At 40.8% G+C, this 27,739-nt stretch overlaps 2 protein-coding genes and 1 long non-coding RNA gene across 18 annotated transcripts in view; 2 read left to right on the forward strand and 1 right to left on the reverse strand.

Moving 5' to 3' along the window:
- Window positions 1-13,915, forward strand: part of AHCTF1 (AT-hook containing transcription factor 1) — a 77,490-nt gene extending 63,575 nt beyond the window's left edge. For all 16 annotated transcript variants that reach the window (XM_072732788.1, XM_072732790.1, XM_072732789.1 and 13 more), the window contains 6 exons: window positions 892-977; window positions 1,874-2,082; window positions 3,680-5,666; window positions 10,160-10,293; window positions 11,299-11,381; window positions 12,164-13,915. In XM_072732788.1, the coding sequence (XP_072588889.1) occupies window positions 892-977; window positions 1,874-2,082; window positions 3,680-5,666; window positions 10,160-10,293; window positions 11,299-11,381; window positions 12,164-12,353 (2,689 nt within the window). In that variant the 3' untranslated portion in view covers window positions 12,354-13,915. The remainder of the gene's footprint in view (window positions 1-891; window positions 978-1,873; window positions 2,083-3,679; window positions 5,667-10,159; window positions 10,294-11,298; window positions 11,382-12,163) is intronic.
- LOC140594978 (uncharacterized) overlaps window positions 8,872-27,739 on the reverse strand; it is a 56,930-nt gene continuing 38,062 nt past the window's right edge. The window contains exon 2 of the long non-coding RNA XR_011996315.1: window positions 8,872-8,992. This is a non-coding gene — a long non-coding RNA (uncharacterized lncRNA). The remainder of the gene's footprint in view (window positions 8,993-27,739) is intronic.
- The window catches only part of LOC112923431 (kinesin-like protein KIF28P), a 57,273-nt gene continuing 56,088 nt past the window's right edge, over window positions 26,555-27,739 (forward strand). The window contains exons 1-2 of the mRNA XM_072732805.1: window positions 26,555-26,649; window positions 26,756-26,950. Coding sequence (XP_072588906.1) covers window positions 26,647-26,649; window positions 26,756-26,950 — 198 coding nt within the window. The 5' untranslated portion in view covers window positions 26,555-26,646. The remainder of the gene's footprint in view (window positions 26,650-26,755; window positions 26,951-27,739) is intronic.

Here is a 27,739-nt window from a genome sequence, read left to right on the forward strand (position 1 = left end):
AATAAGGGATCACTGTCCCTATATTTCCAAAATGTAGGTTTTTTTTAGGTCCAATTGGTCTCCCACTGTGTCTTTTTTCATACCCTTTCTAGATAATACTAAAATACTGACCCTGATTTTACTGAGTATACAGGAAATAACTCCATAATATCGAATACACTTATTTAAGAATGTGCTCACAGGGGCAGCCCAGGTGGTGGCTCAGCGGTTCAGCACCGCCTTTGGCTCAGGGCATGATCCTGGAGACCCAGGATCGAGTCCCACATCAGGCTCCCTGCATGGAGCCTGCTTCTCCCTCTGCCTGTGTCTCTCTCTGTGTGTCTCTCATGAATAAATAAGTAAAGTCTTAAAAAAAAAAAAAAAAAAAGAATGTACTTATAGCTAGTTAAAAACTGGCATAAGTGTAATTTATGTCGACCAGCATTTTATAAAATAATTTTATGGGCATCCCGGGTGGCTCATCCGTTTAGCGCCGCCTTTGGCTTGCGGCGTGATCCTGGGGACCCAGGATAGAGTCCCACATCAGGCTCCCTGCATGGAGCCTGCTTCTCCCACTGCCTGTGTCTCTGGCCCTCTCTCTGCATCTCTGTGAATAAATAAATCTTAAAAAAAAAAAAAAAGATTAAAATAATTTTATTTGTAGTGTAAGGCCATGCCACTGTTGCCAACAAAGTAAAATATTAGAAAATGGGAATACCAAATGTACCATTACTTGGTATATTGACTTATAAATTTTATAGTGTTATTCAAAATGAACATGGGTGATATTAAGTTCTCTGAACCTCACGTTTCATTACCAAAATGACACGTAGCAGAAAGAGCCAGGGTTAGAGGAGGGAGAAGCAGCTGAGACCTTCTTACACGCTAACGTATATATTTCTGTTTCTAAAGGAAAATCCTCACCCTGAAATCCCAGGTGCCAGTTTTAGACGAAGGACTAATATCTGTTGAGACCTGTACCTCTGCATTTAGAGCAGGTAACAATCAATGTGTATGTTACTTTGACTTTAGAATTATTCCATTTTAGGGGTGCTTCTCAGTCAGTTGAGCCCGCCTGACTCTTGATTTCCACTCAGGTCATGATCTCAGGGTTGTTAAGCTCCTGCCCTGTGTTGGGCTTCACCCTGGGAATGGAGCTTACTTTAAAACAAACAAGCAAACAAAACCCCTTTTAGTTTCTTAAACACTAAAGAGTTTTTTATTTTAATGACGTTAGATTCCCCTCCCTTCCTCCACCCCAAAATGTGTTGGGTTTCCTTCAAATGACATAAAATTATGAGTGCTATAATGACAGAAAACTTTGGCAAAGAGGAAGGTAAAAAATGAGGGTTTTGTTTTAATGAGCTGTTGCCCTCTCGTTTTTTTAAGTGGTAGAGTATATTTGTGGCCATTTGGATGCTTTCTGCCAAAGGAGAGAGATCTTGTCCCTTTCACAGCAAGATAAAGTCCAGAGGCAGGTTCCTCTTGTCATTCCATCCTGCTCAGCAGGAAGAGCTGGTTGTCACTCATCCCCCTAGAAACACAATTTCCAGGCCAACAAAACAGGAAGCGGACATCTGGGCTCCTCAGAGCAGTTGTCCTGAGACGGAATTTTCACATTAAGGGCAGGAATTACACCTGAGTTGAAAAGAAAAGCAAGCAACAAACCCCAATGTTGTCATTTTTAAATATAAAATTTATCTTAGTGTTTGTAGAAAAGCGAATACATATTATTTAAACTGTTAATACACAAACCCTCACAGGCCCTTCCCCTTTGAGAAGTGAGAGACTATTGGGCATTAGGACAGTTGAAGGAAATATTCTCAAGTACGATACACCTTTGTCTTTCTGTTGCTTCCCAGATAATGTGTATGTCTTTTTGTTTTTGTTTTAGCTGTGGCCCATGGGCCCGATGACAGTGGAGACTCTGGGCTTGCTGTCCCTGCAAGTCCTGTTATCTCGGAACATAAGCCTGACCAGGAAGGAATCTTGAACTTACAAGAAGATCACAAAGTAGGACCCGATGTCCTGAAAGCAAGTGTCGACTTTCCAGAAGCACAGCCTCCCGTTCCTGATGATTCTCCTGATCCTCAAGAAATTCATGTAAAAAATTAATTTTTTATTTCGTTGTTAGCTTTGGTTTAGTGGGTTTCAAGCCATAGTTTAAACCTAATGCATTCATTTATTTGACTACTGTGTAAAAACCTCTTTATAATAGTGTATGTTAGAGAAAGCATGTAAATATCTTGTGGAATATAAAAGAACACATCCTTTAAGTGAGAAATTGTTTTTCATGAAAACCAAAAAGCCTATGTTAAAGAAGTCAGAATTTTAACAATTTAATGTTTGCTGAGTATCTGGTTCAAATGGAAGTTCTTTTAGCCATGAGAAAACAGATACTGAGACAAATATGACAGCAAAACTATTTGGAGCATTTGAAAATAATTGAATACCGTTAGACAGGATTTTCCCCCCATGCGTACTTGTAGGAGAGTGATCATCACCTGGCTGGTGTTTAACTTTCATAACATGAGAAAGGATTTCTTTTCTTTTCTTTTCTTTTCTTTTCTTTTCTTTTTTCTTTTCTTTTTTCTTTTCTTTTTTCTTTTCTTTTTTCTCTTTTCTTCCTTTTTTCTTTTTTTTTTTTTGTACTTAATATGACTTGATGGTTTCTAAAAATTCCATGTTTCTTTTAATATCAATAGGCAACTTTATATGATAAATGAATGTAAGATAAAAAACACCTCTTCTAACATTTATAGAAATGTGATTGTGTGGTATTTGGGAAGTTTCTTAACTCATAAAAGTGTCACGGTTGTCCATATTCATTTTCATGAGTATTCTCACTGTAAAATGGATGGATAAAGTCCCCATTCCTTCAGCTGGGAAGCTAATAAAAATTGTGGGCATGGCATGAGTGAGAATCCTCATTTCTGGGTATTTCCCGTCTTCATCTCACTGGATGTTTGGGGAGTGGGAATGTCGTTGTCTAGGTGGGTGGTAATGTTCTACCTTCTTGGTCAGGAGATCTCTGTTACTTTCTGCCTCCTCCTTTTTCTCCCCCTCCCTTACCAAAAGGTAAATGCAAGGACCATTCCTTCTTCCACCAAACCCTTGCAGGAGAGGTACTGAACTTGAAAGCCTTAGGAATTTCATGGTTTATGCAGCCCCAGCAAAGGGAAGAGGATTGAGTCTAGCCCAAGGGAGCTTATGTAGGTGAATTCTTCTTCAACCTTATGGGGATCATGCTGTTTAGAAAAAAAAAGTGTGGTTAGTTAGGTAATTTGGGGATTACCATTAAATAAAACACAATTTGGGGGTTGTTTCTTTTTCTCCAGTTAATATTTTTTCTCGGGTGAGAACAGAATAAGTCCTTAAATTAGCATCATAATAATTTTCAAAGTTTTGTAAAGACTGTCTTTTTTTAGCTTGGGAAATGTGGAATTTCTATTTTAATTCCATTCAGAATCTCAGAATCTTTTTCTGCCTAGTTATTTTGACTGAGTAATAATGTCTGATTGCTTAAATGGATGTTTTAGAAAGTAAACCCATAAGTATATGCCATATCAAATGTAGTTTATGTTTAACAATTCATATACCAAGGGTGAGGCGATTGTTAAAAAAAACTTTATGCTTTAGGTTAAAGTAAATGTACACATTAAAATTCTTTAACCAGTCTCTTATCTTTAATTCGTTTTAGGTGACTGAACATGAAGAGCTCAGAGTTCAAGATTCAGGACACGAGGCTAGGAGTCTTTCATTTAGTGAGTTGTACCCCGCAGGGACTCTTAAGCTCCAATATAATTTTGATACCATTGAGCAACAGTTTTGTGACTTACCTGATAATAAAGACTCTGCTGAGTGTGACGTTGCCGAAGTAGAAGGGGAACTTTTTGGGGCTCAGAGCAACTTTACCTTGATACTGGAAGGTGAAGAAGGAGAATTGGAAGCAGGGGATTCTGCAGCATCTAATGTGTTAGCTCCGGCAGCAAACGCAGCAGCCGAGGAAAAACCTGTATGCAGCGAGGAAAATAGTGGCCCTGGATGCATGGCAGAGCTGCCACCGGTCAGAACTAGTGATCGGGAGTCCCAAAAGGTAGAGACCTTACCATATGTGCCTGAACCAATTAAAGTAGCAATTGCAGAAAACTTATTAGATGTAATTAAAGATACAAGAAGTAAAGAAATTACTTCAGATTCAGTGGAACAGCAGTCCATTCACGAAAACATACCTTTAATAAGCCAAAGGGTTGTCAGCAAGGTAGTCAAATCTACGTTGAAGACTGTTCAGGAAACAAGTACAGTGACTATAAACATGAGCCAGCTTGATGACACGATTTCCTCCAGAACTCGCAGGAGAGGACGTGTCCAGAACCTGGGTGTCAGATCAGCAGGACAGGAAGATTCCACAGCTGTCACAGCTCCTGACACACCAGGACTTTCAGATATTAGGAGGACTCGGAAAAGGAAAGAAATTTCTGAGGCTTCTGAAGGTGCCTGTTCTGAAGCACCTTCTGTCAAAGTTGTATCTCAGAACCAGCAAATACCTCAAAATTTTGTGACTCCTAGGAGAGGAAGGAAAAGAAGAGAAGACCAAGACATGTTAGAAAGTGATCCTCCTCTGGAACAGGGCTTAGCAGTTACTCCAGATAGCAAACTAAGGAGGGTAAAATCCTCTCAGCTGCTGGAAACAGCAGCTGAAAAAATGAAGCTTTCATCTGTCACAAAAAAGACTCCTAAAGGAATTAAAAAATCTGTAGAATATCAGGAAACTGTTGAAATGGTAGATTTAGATCTGAAAGTTAGTAAAGTAGCTCGTCGCATTAGCGGAAGTACCAGAAAATTGAGAAGTGCCACTCGAGAAGCTTCTAAGAAGACACCACATAAACCCGATAGAGAAACTAACCTTTCATCTGTTACCAAAAAAAAGACTTCTAAAGGAATTAAAAAATCCATAGACTATCTGGAAGGTGTTGAAATGGTAGATCTAGATCTGAAAGTTAGTAAAGTAGACCGTCCCAGCGGAAGTACCAGAAAATTGAGGAGTGCTAATCTAGAAGCTTCTGTAAGTAAAGAACTTAAGCCAGATGAAAAGTCCATGGACCAGCCCCCGCCTGTTGAGCCTGACAGAGGTTCTACAAAGAGGGAAAGTAGCACGCTAGATGTCCCAGAAGAGTCCAGATTCGATGCATCCCAGCCATGTCTTCAGGCAGAGTTTGGTGGACCTAGGAAACGTGGTAGGCCGAGAAAAAATCCACCTGAAGATGCCGGATCTAAGGCTGTTAAGGAAGTGAGAAGTCCCAAGAGGAGGTCAGGAGCTCTCAGCAGCCAGAGGAGGTCGACCCGAAACACCCCAGCTAAAAGAAAAACTGATGTTGCAAAAGCAGCTTTAGAAAAATCTGCATTAGTGCCAACTGCAGACTTTGCTGTGGGCTCTGGGAAGAAGCTTACAGAAAAGGTGGAAGATCCCAGCCACACGGACACATTTCAGGGCATAGATGAAGAGACGGCCACCATGGAAACGGATAACCCGGAAGAAAAGGCCCTTGCCGCAGCTGCTCCGCCTAAATCTTCCCGCCGCACGAGGACTCGGTCCAGCAAGGCTGTCTCATTTCCTGACCTTTCTGAACCAAAAAATGAGTTTGTGTTCTCGACTCCTGTGTCAAAGGTTCCAAGGAAAGAGAAAGGTACTTCTTTTATATTCTAAGCACAATTTGCATCTCGTTCAGTCTTCAGCTTAAAATTCTGTTGTTCAAAGCATAATTTGATTCCTTTTAAGACCGGAATTATTTCTCCTAAAAATGATTAGGAGTTACAGGGAATTCCTTCCTCACCCACCCGCCCCCAAAAGAAAATACTCGCTTAGAATTAAATAGTAAAATTTAAAGATTTTTTATTTCAAAGTGTACCTTTAGATTCAGGAATTTTTTGGATCACTCTTTAAGCCCTAAGTCACTTGACACTAACCTTCTAGAATAATACCATTTCTCTTCATTCTGCCCTGACATAGGTGACTCAGTTTCTCCCCAAATAGAATCAGCACTTTTAATCTAAGTGCTGCTGTGTTTGGCTCATGTCACAGCGGATATCTGCAACCTCAGATTGTTTTGAAGAGAAGGAGTAATAGAATTTTCTTGATTAGGATACAGAAATTATTTAAATGCCTCCTCCCTGCTGCCAGTAAATTGGCACAGCTGCATGTCTGGCCTCCCTCATTGATACTGATGAGCTCGCATTTGTATCCTTGGGTTGGTATAGTGCATACCTCCCCACAGAGCTGACATGACTCCCCCGAGGGTGAAGTTATCTTAGTCTTTATCTGTGCTATTAGGATTTGTGGGGGGGGGGGGGGGGGTCTTTCAGGGAATCAAGCAGTAAGAGAGTCTAAAGGTGATGAAGGAAATGTTGACACTGGTGTAGCTGAACAGAACCTATTAGGGTTGGTCATTCTTTGCAGATGTGCTAAAAATGACTAGGTGAACAAAATGTAGTTGTTTGCTTAAGGTTGAACATTTGAATTTCAGCAAGCAGCTCAGGGACTTTATAAGAAAAGTTAGGTGACTTTGTTGTATTGACTTAAGCGTTTCAAAACTATTGCATGTGCTTAATTTTTTTTTTTCTTTGTTCATGAGAGTCACAGAGGGAAAAGCACTGTAGGACTGTGTAGGACTCGATCCCGGAATTGCAGGACCACGCCCTGAGCCAAAGGCAGACAGACACTCAACCACTGAGCCACCCAGGCATCCCTAAAAAAATTTTTTTTAATATTTTATTTGAGAGAGAATGAGAAGGAGCAGAGGGAGAGGGAGAAGCAGACTCCCTGCTGAGCAGGCAGCCTGACTTGGGGCTCCATCCCAGGACCCTGAGATCATGACTGGAGCCAAAGGCAGATGCTTCAGCCACTGAGCCCCCCAGGAGACCCTATTATGTGTACTTTTAAATGCATCAGTGAACATCCTGTAGAGTTAGTTGCCTTGTGACTTGAGGGCCACAAGAAAAGCTGCAAGAAAATCTGCAAACTGAAAATGTTCTGTATTCAGCATTCACTCTGCAAACACCTTTTTAAGTGTGTTACTTATGCAGTCATTCGTTTCAGTTACATAGCCCAAGCCCAGGAAAGGAGGGGTCATCAAATTGATCATTTGTTTTACAAAAATAATTTGTAGTTGCAGGAGGTCCATCTCCCCCTCCCCACCCCTCCATCCCGGTTTTTTAAAAAATAGATCTTTGATGTGGGATTTGGTGGTGCTGTATGATTCAGCTTTTCACAATGTGAGGAAAGGGAGGTCATGCCCATACTTGGAGCAGAACGCAGTGATGGAAATGCGGAAATGTGTGCGATTTTAGCTCATTTGACTAAGCTGTTAGATCAGATATATTTTAAATCAAATGCAGCACAGGTAGCAGAAGGTCATTGACACAGTTCTTTTGTATTCTCCTCGTGACTTAGAAAGTATAGCAAACACAGAAATTGTGTTATTTTGGAGTAGATAGCAAACGTCTTAGTAATTCTGATCTTTGTCATCTTGACATACTTGTGACCTCTGTGCCCATGAACTGCTCGTTTCTGTAATAAAATACATGCTTGCCATAGAAAATTTGAAATTCAGTGTATATCTAGTCAGCTGAAGGACCCATAAGCAGTACTCACAGATTTGTTCCATTTGCATGTGTAGTTTTTTAAAAAATCCAACAAGCCAGTTTGTGAATCAGTAGATAGCTATTCTGCTGTGTCTCCCCCTCCATGAGCATTTTGATACTCTTAAATCCTCTTCAAAAACCAGGTGTTCATGATTTTGTTTGGTTACTTACCCACAGATAGGGTTCTTGGGTGGCAGTGCATCTGGCTGATGGGCCACAGCTGCTCATACGTTCTTTTAGCTATTTGGATTGTTTGCAGATTTTCTAGTATTAAAAACAGGTATCTTCTCCCATCAGAAGGGATGAGGATGAGAAATTGGGGACTGAGATCTCTCATTTCTGCCACTTAGTAGCTGGGCAGCAAGTCATTTAACTTTTCTGAATCTGGTATTCCCATTTTTAGGATGAAGGGAACAGGGCCTGTCCTGCAGCATTCTCATAACAAAGTGGTCACCACCATACCCAGCCTTCTCTGTTCTTTCACCCTCTGGTTACAGCTTCCACACTTTTCCTGTGCCTCTGGCCCATGTGCCCATTTAAGTTGTATTCTTAAAGTTCTTTTGGCAGGGGGTGGAGGGCTTGGGGGGGGAGCAGCAGGGTTGTCAGAAGTACAGAGAAAGGGGCACAGAGATACTGTATGACCAGAAGGCAGCCAAACATCCGTCTTATGAGTTTAGTTAGAGGTGTTTTCCTGGTCAAGAGAATGTCACACTTGACATATCCCTGGATCTCATCTAATTTCCGTCACTATAGCAGTAGGTATTTAAGAAGGCTATGCTGTGCCTGAGGCTAAACTGGGGTGGATGTTAAGTCAGCAGTGAGGTGTGGGTACTCTTCTATAGTGAGGGGAGGTTGCAGTTCCTGAGCACTCATGCCACCCAGCACGAGTGGGTGAGCCCACCTGCTGGCTGCTGAGTCCGGCTCTTCACCAGTTCATCCCTGTTTTTTTTTAATTTTTAATTTTTTAGATTTTTATTTATTTACCTATGCGAGACAGAGAGGCAGAGAGGAGAAGCAGGCTCCAATGCAGGGAGCCTGACGTGGGACTTGATTCTGGCGCTAAACCGCTGAGTCACCCGGGCTGCCCACATCCCCGGTTTTGAAGCTAGTGCTTTGGAACTCTGGAAGCCTAGCCATCAAAAATTACCCTCAGGAGACGTAGAGAGGAGGACGGGGAATTAACCTGCCAAGAAGTATCCTAAAGTCTTACCTGGCTCAGTGAAGCCAGTGGAAGAAACAGTCGAGGCCGAGCATGTTTGCACTGATAGTGGGTGTTTTTATTTCCTTATTTATTTCTTTGATATGTAGGGGAAACTGTAGGTGAACATGGGCTGGTCTTTGAAAAGCCAGAGCAGCTGTTGCTTTAGGTCACCTAGAAAGAGGAAAAACAATGTTTTAATTTCCCGGAGAGAACCTAGATACATTTCTTTATGACACTAAAAGGGGAAGATTTCCACCAGCACCCCCAACTATTTCTGTGTCTGCCCCTTATCAACTGGCAGCAGAGATGAGTTTTAGATCTGACCTCACCTCGAGTGTTTCTTAAGAATCCTGTGCTTTAAAAGCAGAATTTGATGTCTCACAGAAGTGTTGACTGTCCTGGTGGGTGAAATAACAGCTCAACTAGACTGAGAATTTATTTCATGACTGTAAATTCTTGAAATAGTAACCTCATAACAAATGCAGACATCTATAAAATGCTTACTGTGTGTCACCCAATGCTGTTAAGATCCTCTGATCTTCATGGTAACTCTATAGGTACTATTATTAATCCCACTTTATAGAAACTGAGGCACAGAGGGGTTTAACTAATTTGCCCAATCCAAAAGCTGGGATTTAACCTGTGGTGGACGCTTTCAGCTGCCACTGTCATAAGTACATTGCTACTTGCTGTTAGTATGGAGACCCCATGGTGAAAACAAACTCTGAGATAAAGCCTGTGTATGTTTTGAATCCGTTCTTAATTAAGCCATTTTTATTTATGGAATATTCTCCTGTCAGCCTGTTCTTCTATGCTAATTACTTTTTCTGCTTGCTTTTTTCCCTTTATGATGTGAACTTTTCTGTTGTTATTTGACCCGAATAACTAGCTCAGAATGAGCTGGAAGGAAAAAACTTGAGTCTTTTTTGAAAATAATTTTGTAAATAAAAACCTTGCTTCTGGAACAGGAGGGATTATGAAGCAAACTAGCTCAGCTTCTATATATAAGGTTGATGCTTTCCTTCCCAAGAGTGTTTGAAGAGCAGTAAAGATTAAAACTAGTGAGATGATAAAATTCTGAGTTCCCTTTTTGTATTTTATTTATATAATGTAGCACTCTTTAGTCTGGAGCATTAAATGTTCCTGGACATTGGGTTTGCCATGTGGTTACTCTCACCCTGGCATGGCTGCCACAGGATGCCAGTGTCTCCCCATGTCTTCCTGATATGTGTCATTTGTTCCAAACTTTTCAAAAAAAAAAAAAAAGATACTGAGGTGTATATAGATGAACATGGATACAGTGTGTGCTATTTTATTTTTCTCCCTGCCTTTCTTTAGGGAAAAAAATAGAGGCTCCAGCCCAGCTGCAAGAATTAGTTTCAGATTTATCTTCTCGGTTTGTCTTCTCACCTCCTGCTTTAAGGACCAGGCGGAAAACCACATCTAACACATCCAGAGCTGGAGATGAACTGGTAAGAAATGGATTTTATCTGCATGCTTATTTAAACATGTTCTTTGTTTTGGCAGTGTTTCCTAAGTAAATCTATTTTCGAAGTGCAGACATTTATACCAAAAGCCCCTGATCCCCTTGTCTGTGCTTCTAGGGACCCTCCCATTTGGACACATCTGCGATATGTCACTGATGGTGTGTTCCTGGAAGTTGCAGTTTCGATTACCCAAAGGGGAAAGGCTTTTAACCTTTAGTGTCTCATCAGAATGGTCTAAAACAGATCTATGTAAAACAGGTTCCTGACTCTCCAGGATGTCACATACAGACCGTATCACCTGATTGCACATAACCTTAAAATAAAAACAGTTCAGGGATTGAGAAGAAGACCCTGGTTTTTAACAAGATTCATTCATAAGCTTTCTTAAACTGTCTGCTGTGCTCTGGTTACTCTGCAGGGGCAAAGAGATGACTTGGTCAGATACTTTGCCTTTTAGGAGCTCAATTTAATTGAAAAACTGGAAACACACCTAATTACTTCACAGTATGGAAAGAATCAGTTATGCACAAATAACCCTATAGACAGAAGATAAAGCAAACAGGCATCCCTGGAAGAGAAGACAGTGGGTTGCAGAGGCCAGAGGCCTGGCAGTGGGTGGGGGTAGGGTGGAGGTTGCGTACACACTGGTAAACAGCCATGTGCACATTCAAGGAAGTACAAAATAAATTCTAGGGAGGAAAACTAGTCTCTGGTGGTCTTGATGAAAGATGAAGAGAACCTGGATTTGGACAGAAGCAAGGACATGTTACACGTGAAAAATACATGCCTTGGAGATGAACTGGGTGTGTGGGGACAGGTATAGAGAGCACCCCTAAAATGACTGGAGTCTCTGCTAAAGATGAAAGGGACCTGTTAGGTCTGAGTTCAGTAGCCCTGTTTGGCTGTATTCCTTGACTTGGGATAGAACTAATTCTACTTAGGTTTCAAGTATTCCCTTATAATTTATCTTTTAAATTTTTTAACCCATAGGAAGATGATGCTCCATCAGTAGAAAGTGTGGGAAGGCCAAAAGTGAAAGCAACCAGGACTGCAAAGACGAGACAGGCAAGCAAGTACGCCCTTTTTTATGCCGTAATCTTTGTCCATTTTGTTTCATAGATTGGATTTGAGAAGAGTCTTAGAGAAATTAAGCTCTTTAGAAAAAGGTGATTCTTAGGGGCATTTATGCACAGTGGTTCCTGGAGATGGCTGGATCTCACCACAGAAGGCAGGTCTCTCCACACAGCAGTGAAAGCCCATCCATCGTTTTTAAGGAAGGGTCGTGGAGGTACTTCTGTGCGCAGTGGATTAGGGGGAGGGCAGTGAGATGTTTCACCCTCTGCTTAATAAAGGTAGATAACTATTAATAAAAATAATTATAAACTTAAAATCTTACATTTATTCATGGGGAAATTTCTCTAGGTATATTCTTAGCCGTGGTTGAATTTCATAAAAGTACAAAGTAAATCCACTTGAGCTTACTTTAAAAACTGAATGAGACTTTGGTCTGTAATTAATAACACTGTTTCCATGGCATTTGGCTTTATTTGTATGTAGGAAACTTTAATATCGTGAAAGTAGACACACTCACTGATCACTAGTGTGTGAGTTGCTGTTTCTCACACACGTCACAGGCCTGCTGGGCTCTCTTGGCACCAATGTCATGTGAAGACTTTGTTCAGCTTCCAGTTAGCTTATATGACAGAAAACAATGATAAAACCAAAGCACCAGGAGAGGCTGCTGCTCCTAAATGTCCTTTTTCTTAATTTAATTGCGAAGTGGATTCTAGTTTATATCATAATATGTTTATTCTTACTCGAATTGTTTTTGTTTTGTTTTGGTTTTTGTTTTCAGAATCAAAGAAGAAGATAACTGGTCACCTCCTCCTGTGAAAATCCGGCTGATTTCTCCCTTGCCAAGCCCGATTGACGAAGTTCAGAGCAAGCCTAAAAGAGCAACAGCAGCACCAGGAAGAGCTCCAGGAAGGGGCAGGAAGAAGATGTCCTCCTTTCCAAAGCAAGTTTTACGCAGAAAAATGCTCTAATTTTTTTTCAACTTTTTAATGAACACCATTTTGTAAAATCATCAGAATTGTGTGGATTATTAAAAATCGTTAATTTGGAAGAAAATAATTTGTATAAATTACTGTAAATTTTTGTAAACAAAAGGTCTTCAATAAGTAAAATAACTCCATAAGGAGTGTGATTCTTTTAGTCTGGGCAGTTTTTCTATTTTATATTAAGACTTCATACATTTATATAATATGTAAATATGGCTTACTACTTGGAATGTTAAATAAAGTGTATACTTCACAGTAGTTTGTGTCTGTTAGCTTTTTGAGAAGGGATTTCTGTTTTAATAATGATTTTATAATGCAAGTAGGCATCGGTCCCATTTTCTTTCGCTACAGTTAAAGGTACTCAGCCTTAAAATGAGGATGACTGAAGAACTGTTGATGTTTTTTTTTTTTAAATTGCTATTTTATAATTTATGCACTTTGCTCCTATGATTGAGATTTCTAATCATAAAATGTATATATATATATATTTTTTTGCCTGTTACTATGTTGAAATCAAATTATGGGCATGTAATTCTGCCGCTTTTTTTAGTTTTAACAGATTTTGTATATTCTACCTCAAATGAGTAATTTTCCAAGTAATGCATTGGTTAAATACAATGTTGGCATTTCTTATTCAGCAAGCTTAAAGGCTCTTTACCTTTAAAGTCTCTGAGTTCCTCAGAGACTAATCATCCAGGTTAGATTGACCGGTTCACTGCTCACTAGCCATTTCTTTAGGAAGGTCTAAGAAGGTAGGGAAATGTCAAACAAATCTGCGTCATGGCTACTAGGTGCACCTTGTGCGTGCCTCGTAACCATAGAATGAGAAATCTGAACAAATTTTATAATATTCTTGCTGTAAAAGAGCTTCCTATTAAACCTCAGAAATCCTTAATATTCAGGTTTGAAAACTGACACATTTTCATAAGACCTCAGGCACAGACTACTGAGGATGGGGGAAGCGTATGAGGCAGGGAAGGAAAAGAAAAATAAGACATTGTTGTGTGAGTACGACTGGTGCAGTTAAGTGATGCTTGATGACAGCCTGTAAAACTCATCAATAAGTAAGTGTTGTAAAATAATTTATAACCAGTAATGGATAGTATGTAATGAATGGACCATTAATAATTGATTGTCTCGAAACAAACTGTGTTGGCTAAGCTTGTAATGTTTTCGAGTGAAGCAGAAGCACTGTGCTTTCCACCTTATTTTTCTACCAAATAAACACCACAAGTGATGGGAAATGCCGACGACGCCCCTGCCAGGTATCGACACTGTGAGAGTAGCGGTACGGGTGCGGCCGTTCAGTCAGGTCAGTGATGGTGAAAGCTCCACCACCTTGTTGGAACTTTGACCAGGACTTGCATTTTCTTCATTTTCCAATGATAGTTACCAAACGTGTATTCAAGCTGCTTGTCACTGATGGAATTATTGAACTTATTTAAATGAACTTGTTAAACGAGTAACTTAAAGATCTCTGCATAATTAGTAAACACGTAACCTCATTCCTTTGCACAAGTAGCTCAATAAAAACATTGATGAGAGAAGCGTACTGTCAAGTTAATAATTTCTTAAACCAGTGCGGGTTGATGAATGGAAATACGTGCTATTTTTAAGAAGAGTACTTGCACTCCCAACTACTCATTCAACAGTGTTGCTACAACACCATAGGATAAAATAGAGATTACGCTTGTTCTGGAACCTTGTAGTAATCTCTGATTATCCATGCATTAGTTAAAAATTTTAAGATAATTCTGAACAATTGACCCAGTCAGCAAACTTCCGACTGCTATGCATCAAACACTGTGCTGCAGATAGGTTACAAAGCAGCTATCAGTCTTATCATGTAAGTTAAGTGGTGGCAGCACGTACCACAGTGGTAAGGCAAATAGTCTGGGCCCCCAGAGATGGATCAGTTCTAGTCAATTCTACCTGGCTAGGTCGTGAAGACTCTGCAGAGGGAGGCGTTTCAGATGACCCGAGGGGCAAGTAAGGTTTGGACAAAAATATGCTAGATAGAACAATGTCCAAGGGCATACTGGTCAGTGACCAGTGTTGAGTGGCATACGATGAACGTAATGGGGACCACGTATCAGGTCTGGTTTCCCACTTGGAGATTGTTCAACCTGACGCTTTTTCTCCATCGGTTTTTAAGATTATGTTGCATGTTTTCAGTTGGTGTCAGTGATTTCCTGTGCCCTGGCATTTATCTGCATGGCAGGAAATGCTTCAGCAGCCCAGCAGGTATAGTACTGGATAGCTTTATGCGCATAACCAGACAACCTCAAGTGTCGCAGCTCATCAGGGCTTAGGCTCCTGATCAAACCAGGAGCCCAAGAACTGTGAGGAGTTTAATGTTTCAACCAAGAAAAAGGAGGAAATAAAACAATTTTGTAATCAAACACGTCAATACGCTGAAAGTACTTGTTCCAGGGGTATTTTTCACTGGCCTTTACTACTGTGGCAGCAACTATAAGTTTTACAGTATGGGGGGAGCAAGTAGGCACTCAATTACATGGCTTTTAGGTCCCCTCATCAAAAATATTGCATTTGATTGTATCCCACCCACACTGTTGGCTAGCCTGTAGCAAGGAGGAGAGCAGACCTGAGGGTGAACAGTTAGGGATCACCCCCGGACAACTGGAGCACCTCCAGGTGGCCTGGACTCTTAATCTCTGACTTCCTAGCTTTATCCTCATTGTGAGGTCGGAGCACCAACTTGGTGAGACTCTGATAAGAGGAAGCACTTTCTCAGGAGCCTTTGAAGCACAATCTGAGGTCAGATGAACTTGGGTTTCTCACCCACTGTGTGACCCTGAAGAAGGTGCTAAACTCTCTCAGCCTTGGTTTCCTTACATGCAAAGTGGAGATGTTGAACTCCGCAGGCTTACCGGTTCTAAAACCTAGGTGAAATAACATGCAAATCAACACACTGCTTTGATGAATAAGGAGTCTTGATGGTAGCCACTATATTTTCTTGAGAGAGAGACCATATGTGGGGGGAGAAGGGGCTGGTGGCAGAGAGTCACACAGACTACAGTGAGTGCAGAGCTTGATCTCACAACAGCAAGATCACGACCTGAGCCAAAACCAAGAGTCGGATGCCCAACTGAGCCACCCAGGTGCCCCTGCTATAATTTTTTGTGAATGGTTTTATTGAGATAGTTCACATACTATATAGTTCCCTCCCTTAAAGTGTACCATCCAGTACTTTTTAGTAGATTCACAGATTCATGCCATTTTCACCAATTTCAGAACTAAAATTTTCATCACCTCAAGAATCTGCCAGTTAGCTTGACCATCCTTATCCCTTTAGTTCTAAGCAACTGGTAATCTAACCTTAGTCTGTACATATTTGCCTGTTCTGTACAGGTCAGGTGAATGGGGTTGGTCTTGTGACTTAGCATAATGGTTTCAAGGTCTGTCCATGTTGTAACATGGATCAAAATTTCATTTCTTTGTGGACTGGATCATACCCCATTGTGTGGACATGCACATTTTGTTTAATCCATTCTTCAGTGGATGTTTGAGTTGTGTTGGCTTTCTCCACAGCCTTATTTTGGTTTCTGCAGGAAATAATGCTGCTATAAACATTCACGTGTAAGTTTTTGTGTGGATGCATGTTTTTATTTCTTTTGGTTTTATACCCAGGCATGGAATTGCTGAGTCACGGAGTAGTAATTTCAGGAACTGACAGATTTTCCAAAGCCAGCTGTACCAGGGGTATACCCCACCAGCCCGTGTATGAGGATTCCACTTTCTTAGTCCAACCCAGTTACCAGTCTGTATTATAGCCATTCTAGGTGTGAAGTGATGTCCTGTGGTTTTGAATTGTAGTTCCCTGATGATGAAGAATGTCAAGTATCTTCATATTATTGTCCATTAGCGTATCCTCTTTGAATGTCTATCTAGATCTCTTACTCATTTTTAAGTTGGGTTATCTTTTTACATTGAGCGGTTCTGGATAGATACAATTCCTTATTAGATAACATGCAAATTTTCTCATTCTGTGGGTATTTTCTTGATGGTGTCTTTTAAAGCACAAAGTTTTTAATTTTGATGAAGTCTTTTTTCTTTTTTTTTCTTTTTTTTATAAATTAATTTTTATTGGTGTTCAATTTATCAACATACAGAAAAACACCCAGTACTCATCCCGTCACGTGTCCACCTCAGTGCCCGTCACCCATTCCCCCCCACCCCTGCCCTCCTCCCCTTCCACCACCCCTAGTTCGTTTCCCAGAGTTAGGGGTCTTTATGTTCTGTCTCCCTTCCTGATATTTCCCACACATTACTTTTCCCTTCCTTTATATTCCCTTTCACTATTATTTATATTCCCCAAATGAATGAGAACATACACTGTCCTTCTCCGATTGACTTACTTCACTCAGCATAATACCCTCCAGTTCCATCCATGTTGAAGCAAATGGTGGGTATTTGTCGTTTCTAATGGCTGAGTAATATTCCATTGTATACATAGACCACATCTTCTTTATCCATTCATCTTTCGATGGACACCGAGGCTCCTTCCACAGTTTGGCTATTGTGGACATTGATGCTATAAACATCGGGGTGCAGGTGTCCCGGCGTTTCATTGCATCTGAATCTTTGGGGTAAATCCCCAACAGTGCAATTGCTGGGTCGTAGGGCAGGTCTATTTTTAACTCTTTGAGGAACCTCCACACAGTTTTCCAGAGTGGCTGCACCAGTTCACATTCCCACCAACAGTGTAAGAGGGTTCCCTTTTCTCCGCATCCTCTCCAACATTTGTGGTTTCCTGCCTTGTTAATTTTTCCCATTCTCACTGGTGTGAGGTGGTATCTCATTGTGGTTTTGATTTGTATTTCCCTGATGGCAAGTGATGCAGAGCATTTTCCCATGTGCATGTTGGCCATGTCCATGTCTTCCTCTGTGAGATTTCTCTTCATGTCTTTTGCCCATTTCATGATTGGATTGTTTGTTTCTTTGGTGTTGAGTTTAATAAGTTCTTTATAGATTTTGGAAACTAGCCCTTTATCTGATATGTCATTTGCAAATATCTTCTCCCATTCTGTAGGTTGTCTTTTAGTTTTGTTGACTATCGTTTGCTGTGCAAAAGCTTCTTATCTTGATGAAGTCCCAATATTTCATTTTTGCTTTTGTTTCTTTTGCCTTTGTGGATGTATCTTGCAAGAAGTTACTGTGGCCGAGCTCAAAAAGGGTGTTGCCTGTGTTCTCCTCTAGGATTTTGATGGAATCTTGTCTCACATTTAGATCTCTCATCCATTTTGAGTTTATCTTTGTGTATGGTGCAAGAGAGTGGTCCAGTTTCATTCTTCTGCATGTGGATGTCCAATTTTCCCAACACCATTTATTGAAGAGACTGTCTTTCTTCCAATGGACAGTCTTTCCTCCTTTATCGAATATTAGTTGACGATAAAGTTGAGGGTCCACTTCTGGATTCTCTATTCTGTTCCATTGATCAATGTGTCTGTTTTTGTGCCAGTACCACACTGTCTTGATGATCACAGCTTTGTAGTACACCCTGAAATCTGGTATTGTGATGCCCCCCGCTATGGTTTTCTTTTTTAAAATTCCCCTGGCTATTCGGGGTCTTTTCTGATTCCACACAAATCTTAAAATAATTTGTTCTAACTCTCTGAAGAAAGTCCATGGTATTTTGATAGGGATTGCATTAAACGTGTAAATTGCCCTGGGTAACATTGACATTTTCACAATATTAATTCTGCCAATCCATGAGCATGGAATATTTTTCCATCTCTTTGTGTCTTCCTCAATTTCTTTCAGAAGTGTTCTATAGTTTTTAGGGTATAGATCCTTTACCTCTTTGGTTAGGTTTATTCCTAGGTATCTTATGCTTTTGGGTGTAATTGTAAATGGGATTGACTCCTTAATTTCTCTTTCTTCAGTCTCATTGTTAGTGTATAGAAATGCCATTGATTTCTGGGCATTGATTTTGTATCCTGCCACGCTACCAAATTGCTGTATGAGTTCTAGCAATCTTGGGGTGGAGGCTTTTGGGTTTTCTATGTAGAGTATCACGTCATTGGCGAAGAGGGAGAGTTTGACTTCTTCTTTGCCAATTTGAATGCCTTTAATGTCTTTTTGTTGTCTGATTGCTGAGGCGAGGACTTCCAGTACTATGTTGAATAGCAGTGGTGAGAGTGGACATCCCTGTCTTGTTCCTGATCTTAGGGGAAAGGCTCCCAGTGCTTCCCCATTGAGAATGATATTTGCTGTGGGCTTTTCGTAGATGGCGTTTAAGATGTTGAGGAAAGTTCCCTCTATCCCAACACTCTGAAGTGTTTTGATCAGGAATGGATGCTGTATTTTGTCAAATGCTTTCTCTGCATCTAATGAGAGTATCATATGGTTCTTGGTTTTTCTCTTGCTGATATGATGAATCACATTGATTGTTTTACGAGTGTTGAACCAGCCTTGTGTCCCGGGGATAAATCCTACTTGGTCATGGTGAATAATTTTCTTAATGTGTTGTTGGATCCTATTGGCTAGTATCTTGTTGAGAATTTTTGCATCCATGTTCATCAGGGATATTGGTCTGTAATTCTCCTTTTTGGTGGGATCTTTGTCTGGTTTCGGAATTAAGGTGATGCTGGCCTCATAGAACGAATTTGGAAGTACTCCATCGCTTTCTATCTTTCCAAACAGCTTTAGTAGAATAGGTATGATTTCTTCTTTAAATGTTTGATAGAATTCTCCTGGGAAGCCATCTGGCCCTGGACTCTTGTGTCTTGGGAGGTTTTTGATGACTGCTTCAATTTCCTCTCTGGTTATTGGCCTGTTCAGGTTTTCTATTTCTTCCTGCTCCAGTTTTGGTAGTTTGTGGCTTTCCAGGAATGCGTCCATTTCTTCTAGATTTCCTAATTTATTGGCGTATAGCTGTTCATAATATGTTTTTTGTTTTTTTTTTTTTAAAGATTTATTTGTTTATTTATGATAGACATAGAGAGAGAGAGAGAGAGAGAGAGAGAGAGAGGCAGAGACACAGGAGGAGGGAGAAGCAGGCTCCATGCACCGGGAGCCCGACGTGGGATTCGATCCCGGGTCTCCAGGATCGCGCCCTGGGCCAGAGGCAGGCGCTAAACCGTTGCGCCACCCAGGGATCCCTATAATATGTTTTTTAAATCGTTTGTATTTCCTTGGTTTTGGTAGTGATCTCTCCTTTCTCATTCATGATTTTATTAATTTGAGTCTTCTCTCTCTTCTTTTTAATAAGGTTGGCTAATGGTTTATCTATCTTATTAACTCTTTCAAAGAACCAACTCCTGGTTCTGTTGATCTGTTCCACAGTTCTTTTGGTCTCGATTTCATTTAGTTCTGCTCGAATTTTAATTAACTGTCTTCTTCTGCTGGGGGTGGGGTCCATTTGCTGCTTTTTCTCTAGTTCCTTTATGTGTAAGGTGAGCTTTTGTATTTGAGCTCTTTCCAGTTTTTGAATGGATGCTTGTATTGTGATGTATTTCCCCCTCAGGACTGCTTTTGCTGCATCCCAAAGATTTTGAACGGTTGTATCTTCATTCTGATTAGTTTCCATGAATTTTTTTAATTCTTCCTTAATTTCCTGGTTGACCTTTTCATCTTTTAGCAGGATGGTCCTTAACCTCCACGTGTTTGTGGTCCTTCCAAACTTCTTGTTGTGATTAAGTTCTAATTTCAAGGCATTATGGTCTGAGAATATACAGGGGACTATCCCGATCTTTTGGTATCGGTTCAGACCCCATTTGTGACCCAGTATGTGGTCTATTCTGGAGAAAGTTCTATGTGCACTTGAGAAGAATGTGTATTCAGTTGAGTTTGGATGTAAAGTTCTGTAGATATCTGTGAAATCCATCTGGTCCAGTGTATCATTTAAAGCTCTCGTTTCTTTGGAGATGTTGTGCTTAGAAGACCTATCGAGGGTAGAAAGAGCTAGATTGAAGTCACCAAGTATAAGTGTATTATTATCAAAGTATTTCTTCAGTTTGGTTATTAATTGGTTTAAATATTTGGCAGCTCCCACATTCGGGGCATATATATTGAGGATTGTTAAGTCCTCTTGTCGGATAGATCCTTTAAGTATGAGATAGTGACCCTCTTCATCTCTCACTACAGTCTTCGGGGTAAATTTTAGTTTATCTGATATAAGGATGGCTACCCCTGCTTTCTTTTGAGGACCATTAGAATGGTAAATGTTTCTCCAACCTTTTATTTTCAGGTTGTAGGTGTCCTTCTGTCTAAAATGAGTCTCTTGTGTACAGCAAATAGATGGGTCCTGCTTTTTTATCCAGTCTGATACCCTGCGCCTTTTGATGGGGTCATTAAGCCCATTCACGTTCAGAGTTACTATTGACAGATATGAGTTTCGTGTCATCATGATATCTATTCAGTCCTTGTTTTTGTGGATTGTTCCACTGAACTTCTTCTTAAAGGGGAATTTTAAGAGTCCCCCTTAAATTTTCTTGCAGAGCTGGTTTGGAGGTCACATATTCTTTCAGTTCCTGCCTGTCTTGGAAGCTCTTTATCTCTCCTTCCATTTTGAATGAGAGCCGTGCTGGATAAAGTATTCTTGGTTGCATGTTCTTCTCATTTAGGACCCTGAATATATCCTGCCAGCCCTTTCTGGCCTGCCAGGTCTCTGTGGAGAGGTCTGCTGTTACCCTAATATTCCTCCCCATAAAAGTCAGGGACTTTTTTTCTCTTGCTGCTTTAAGGATCTTCTCCTTATCTTTGGAATTTGCAAGCTTCACTATTAAATGTCGAGGTGTTGAGCGGTTTTTATTGATTTTAGGGGGGGATCTCTGTATTTCCTGGGTCTGAATGCCTGTTTCCCTTCCCAGATTCGGAAAGTTTTCAGCTAGGATTTGTTCAAATACATATTCTGGCCCTCTGGCCCTTCCGGCGCCCTCGGGAACCCCAATTAGACGTAGGTTTTTCTTCCTCAGGCTGTCATTTATTTCCCTTAATCTATCCTCATGGTCTTTTAATTTTATGTCTCTTTTTTCCTCAGTTTCCCTCTTTGCCATCAACTTGTCTTCTATGTCACTCACTCGTTCTTCCACCTCGTTAAGCCTCGTCATTAGGACTTCTAGCTTGGATTGCATCTCATTTAATTGATTTTTAATTTCTGCCTGATTGGATCAAAATTCTGCAGTCATGAAGTCTCTTGAGTCCTTTATGGTTTTTTCTAGAGCCACCAGTAGCTGTATAATAGTGCTTCTGAATTGGCTTTCTGACATTGAATTGTAATCCAGATTTTGTAACTCTGTGGGAGAGAGGACTGTTTCTGATTCTTTTTTTTGAGGTGAGGTTTTCCTTCTAGTCATTTTGCTCAGTGCAGAGTGGCCAAAAACAAGTTGTATTGGGAAAAGGAGAAAAAGAGAGAGAAGGAAAGAAAAGAGAAAAAGAAAAAAGAGAAAGAAGAAAAAAAGGGAAAAAAGAGAAGAAAAAGAGAAAGAAAAAGAAAGAAAGGAGAAAAAAGGGGGGTGGGGTGGGGGAAGCAATCAAAAATCAAAAAGAAAGAAAAAAAAACACAAAACAAAACAAAAACAAAAACAAAAAAACACGGGGGAGTCTCTTCCGATTCTGTATACTTTAAGTCCCTTGACTTCCCTTGGAACTGGTCCGTCTCGTTGGTCTTCTGGGGGAGGGGCCTGCTGTGCTGATTCTCAGGTGTTAGCACTTGCTCTGCCCCTGCCTGGTGCAGGGCTCAGTGAGGGGTGTTCACCCCGTGAGGCCCCGGGAGGAAGCCACAGTGGGGCGGCAGCTCTGGGACCCTGGAGTCAGCTCCCGCAGTAGCTCCGGGGCTCTCAGTCTGCAGTAGCTCCGGGGCTCTCCTGGGGGCTCCGGGGCGGGGCCGCTGATCTGCTCAGCTCGGGGCAGGAGCGTCCTCGCTGTCCTGGGCCCTCCCGGCCTCTACCTGTCCCGGGGGAGGCCGGATCCTGGGCTGTGTCCCGGCGCCCTGTGCTCCGGGGCCTGCGCTGTTGGATTCGCGCTCCCGCCCCGCAGCCCCCTCCGCGGAGCCGCCGCCCGAGCCCCTCCCAGCTGCTCCGGGTCCCGCCGTGCGCTGCAGCCCTTAGGGAGCTCGGCGCACTCTCCTGCGCGCACCGCAGGTGCCTGTTAGTGTCCCAGGGAGCCCGAGGGCATCCCCGCCCTCCTGGGTCCTGCTCCAACTCCCTGTGAGCCCCTTTCCGCGGGGAAGGTTGGTGCAGCTCCTGCTCCTCCGGGACGGGGCTCTCCTGCCCTGGGGACACTCGCCCCGGCCTCAGCCCGGCTCCTCGCGGGGCCCCTCCCCCTTGGAGGCCTTTTGTGTCTTTACTTCTTTTTCCCCGTCTTCCTACCTTGATAGAAGCGCGAACTCTTCTCACTGTAGCGTTCCAGCTGGTCTCTCTTTAAATCTCAGGCCGACTTCGTAGATTTTCAAGATGATTGGATGGTTTTCTAGGTAATTTGTTGAGGACAGGTGACCTGGAGACCCTACTCTGCCGCCGTCTTGCCCCTCCTCCGAAGTCTTTTTTTTTTTATTTTAACTCGTGCTTTGGTGTCCTTAGACTCCTTTGCCCAATCCAAGGTCACAAATATTTACTTCTATGTTTTCCTTTTGTACTAATAGCTCTTACGTTTAGGTCTTTGGTCCATTTTGTGTTAATTCTTGTGTATAAAATGAAGTAAGGCTCCAAGTTCAATTTTTTTGCATGTAGCTGTCGAGTTTTCCCAGGACCACTTCTTTCCCCATTTTCATAGCCTTGTTGAAAATCAGTTGGCCGCAGAGGCCTAGGATGATTTCTAGACTCTCAATTTCATTATATTAATCTGTATGTCTGTTGTGCCAGTATTACACTACTGCCTTAGTCACTATTTGGTTAGTACTAAATTGAGAAATTGGGAATTGTGAATCCTGCTTTGTTCTTTTTCAAGACTGTTTTGGCTGTTCTGGGTGTCTTCCAGTTCCATTTAATTTTACAATTAGCTTATCAATTTCTACACAGAATCAGGTGGGATTCTGATAGAGATTTCACTGAATCTGTACATCAATTTGGAGAGTGTTATCATCTTAGCAATGCTAAGTCTGATCTATGAGCATGGGGTGTTTTCCCAATTTTTAAATCATCTTTAGTTTCATTCAACAATGTCTTGTAGTATTCAGAAGATATGTTTTGTACTTCTTTTGTTAACTATTCCTACATGTTTTGTTCCTTTTGATACTATTAGACATGGAACTTTTCCATTTCATTTTCAGATTGTTCCTTTCAAGTGTATGTAATTGATTTTTGTGTGTTGATCTTATGTTTTACAACCTTACTGAACTCCTTTATTAGTTCTAATAGTTTTTTTAGAGAATTCCTTAGAATTTTCTATAAATCCTGTCCTTTGCAAAGAGATAATTTTATTTCTTCCTTTCCTATGCAGATACCTTTAATTTCTTTTTTCCTGCCTATTTGCCCTAGATCCTCCAATACAATATTGAATAGAAGTGTTAAAAGTAGAAATCATTGTCTTATACTTGATCTTAGCATGTAACATTCAGTCTTGACCATTAATTATTTGGATACCGATGGTGGGTCTTTCATAGATGCTCTTTACCTGAAGAATCCCATTTCTTAATTCCTTGAGTGTTTTTATCATGAAAGGGTGTTAGATTTTGCTAAATGCATTTTCTACATCTATTGAGATGGTACGTGATTTTTGGTTTTCATTCTATTGATCTACTTCATGAAGTCATTACCTTAAAGTTGCCAGAGATTTGCTTTAATCAAGTATAGTAAGGTGACAGACATAGAAACAACTGCCTTAAAATTCTCAAGAAAATGGAGCATGCCACACAGAGGAAGTATCAAGGTCAGGCAAATGACAGAAGGAGCATAGCCCACAGCCTAATTTTGGTTTCTGCAGGAAGGAATGGGCAGGCATAATGGGGAAGTTTGAGCAAGTTTAGGATTATATAGTTTGAGTAATTTCAATGGACTCTGGGCTAGAGTCCATAGAGAGGTGGTCTCTAGTCAGGTACCTGGCCCTGGGGTGATTTAGGGCATGGGAAATACTGGCTTGATGTGTGAGAGTTTGGTAAAGGAGGTGTTTGGGATATGGACTTTGGATTGGTTGGTTTACATGAAAGGCAAGTTGCTTACTATCTCTAGGAATCTATTAGCCCTGGAGGGGCAGTCTTTTTAGGCCCCAGGATGTCAATGCATTATCAAATATAGAAAATAAAAAACATGATTAATACAATCATTTTCAGATGTTAAATCAACCTTACAACCTTGGATAAATCACATTTGGCCATGACATATAATTCTTTTTACATGTTGCTGGATTTGGTTTGCTAATAATTTATTGAGGATTCTTGCATTGATACTCATAAGGGAAATTGATCTGTATTTCCATTTTCTTGTGATGTCTTTGCCTGGATTTGGTATAGAGGTAACATTGCCTTCATAAAAGTAGGTTTGGGAAGTATTCCCTCTTCTATTTTTTGGAAGAGTTTATGAAGAATTGATACTCTAAAGTTTTGGTAGGAATTCAAACCAGCATTCAAACCATCTAGGCTTTTTTTCTTTTTCTTTCTACTTCAATCTCTTGTTATAGGTGTATTCAGATTGTTTCTGGAGTCAGTTTCAGGAGTTCTGTGTTTAAGAATTTGCCCATTTAAATTATCTAACTTATTGGTACCCAGTGGTTCATAGTATCCATTATAATCCTTTATTTCTTTAATCATGGTTTCCTTCAGTTCCTTATGTTTATAATGCTTCCTATAAGGACACTGCTGAGAAGTCTGGCATCTGGTCACTCACTGGTCACTGTCATTTTCCCAGTGAATAGGGAAATTCCTTTCCTGTTTCTTTGCAGCCTCCTCATTTTTCAACAGAAACTAGACACTTTAGGTAATACAGTATAGCAAATCTGGAAACTGATTCGCCCACCCCTGTGTAGTTTATTATTGTTACTTGGTTATTTGTTTAGTGACTGGTTGGATTATTGCAGTGAAGTCCATCCCCCCACCTCTGGAGGGCACAGCTTTGGGTATGCCCTGTCACCCTGGGTAACACTGGTTTGGATAGGGCTCATTCCTCTCTTGACCACGCCAAGCTGTTCAACTCTGCTGATTGATGACTGACTGCTCTGTTTTCAACAATGTCCTAGAGGCATAAATTACTCTTAACTAATGTGATCATATTCCAGTTCCTTTAAAAGGAACCGTTTCAGTGATTGATATTTTTTTTTTCTCCAGGTGGGTTTGTCCCAGCTGTGTTATTTCCCAGCACCTGCTCCCCCTCCTCTGCCCCACAACCTCTGCAAACTAGAGAGACTGTAATTTAATCTAACAACAACCCTCCTCCCAGTTGCCTTTCATCACAATTTCTGCTCTTGAGTGTGCCCTTAGGATCAAGCTTCTCTGAAAGAGCAAATGATATCAGTTTTCTGGAGAAGACATTAGTTGCTATCCCCCCCAGACAGGTTGTCTAAACCTGATCTCTGGATTTGGGAGTAGAGACAATGGCAAGCTGCTCCCTGTTTTAGAAGCCCAGCACTTGAATGTGAAACAGCAGCTGGAGATCCTCCCAGCTTACCTGTCCTGGCGTGGACTCCCCAGCTCGGAGGTGGGGGCAAGGACAGCCAGCACCGTAGTATTCTCAGCATGATGCATCCAAAGTAGAGCCTCCATTGCAGGCATGGGCATTGGTTAGAAGAAGGAATGCTACCTCTCACCAAGTCTCTCCCAGGACTTTGCCTTGGCAACAGGCAGATGGGAGTGGGATATGAAATCTGATATCCTGCCCCTGCCAAGAAAAAAAACCCTCCAGCTGGAATATCTGGGGATATTCCTTGTGGTATTGGCTCCAGGAGTCTGGGGTAGAGTCTCCACCTAGCCGAGCTGTCAGGGGAGACAAAGGGAATGGTCTTGCTTCAAATACCAGACGCAACTTTCTTAACAATTTGTGGTATGTTTCCTTGAATAGATATTTTGTCGCTTTCTTAACAATTGTGGTATGTTTCCTTGAATAGATATTTTGTCATCGGTTGTCTGCCCTGAGGACCATTTCCAGTGTCTTGAAATGGCTGTTTTTCCATATCTTTTTTTCATGAATAATTTTCACCAGTTTCACTGGGGATAAAAAGGGGAAGCTCTTGGTTGCTATAGTTATTATTTTTAGCATAGCTGGGTGTTAGGCTATTTTCAGGAAATTATTATCACTAGAGACAAGGCTTTCAGAAATTCTGAGGAAGTTTAAGAGCTGCTGCTTATATAACAACTGCTAAGAATAACAGAGAATAAAATGAATAAATGGTGAGTGCCTGGCTCAATTTCTTATGAGATATGTATAAAGACTTGCAAAAACAATTCGAATGACAAAACTACAATGACTGACTGTGAATTTGTAATTTGACTATAGAGAGAGAAGAATTCTGGGAGCAAATGTGTGATTTCCATGCATTCCAGGACTACCACCACCATACAAGACCCTAAGAATCCAGAACACAGGAAGACATTTACTTTTGACCTGGCATATTGGTCTCACGATGGATTTCAGAAGGATAAAGATGGCGTGTTTATTTCAGCTGATCCTAGCAGTCAATTTGCAAGCCAGGTAAATTGCTTTAAAGCACAACTTTAAAGGAAGGTGGTTGGGTTTTTTGGGTTTTTTTTTTTTTTTTTTTAATGAAATGTAACAGTAGAACGGTGTAATTTTTTTAATGCAAGCATGCTATGATATATACTTCCATTTGAGAGTTTGATTTTAAATTTATTCCTTGTTCATGTTAAACATGAGGTCCAAAAGGACAGCTATTGTGTAAATAATTTTTAGGAACTCAAATCAATTGATTTGCCAATGTATTGACATAGTTTGAAAAAGAAGTGTCAGTTTAGTCAATTATATTTTGCCTGTTTGAAATAAGCAAAATTTGTGATGTGCTCAGCATTTGAGATGTCTTGCTTTATTAAGTATTTATCACGTGCCATGTATTATTCCATCTTAAAGTTGCCCACAAATTGGTACAGAGTGACAAGCAAATAAGTTCATTCAGAAATGTTACATGTTCTGGGATAAGAATATGGGATACAATGGGGTACAAATGGAGAGGAGGTCATTCCAATCTGGACAAAGCAAAGCTCATTGAGTTTCTTGGATCTGGGTGTGTATAGCTTTGATCAAATTTGAAAAAATTTCAACTATCATTTTTTTCAAACATCTTCCCTCACCACCAATCAATTGTGGGGAAATGGGATTATGAAGCACTCAATCTAAAATATAGCAGGAAAAGAGGGGAAATATAAAATGGAGATAGAAAAGAAGTAGGATACAAATAGGAAGATGATAGGCTTAATGCCAGCCATATCACAGTTATTATAGCAGATGTAAATAAATGTGCCAACT

The sequence above is a fragment of the Vulpes vulpes genome, chromosome 13 (genome assembly GCF_048418805.1).
Source record: "Vulpes vulpes isolate BD-2025 chromosome 13, VulVul3, whole genome shotgun sequence".
In the NCBI taxonomy this organism is placed as follows: Eukaryota; Metazoa; Chordata; class Mammalia; order Carnivora; family Canidae; genus Vulpes; species Vulpes vulpes.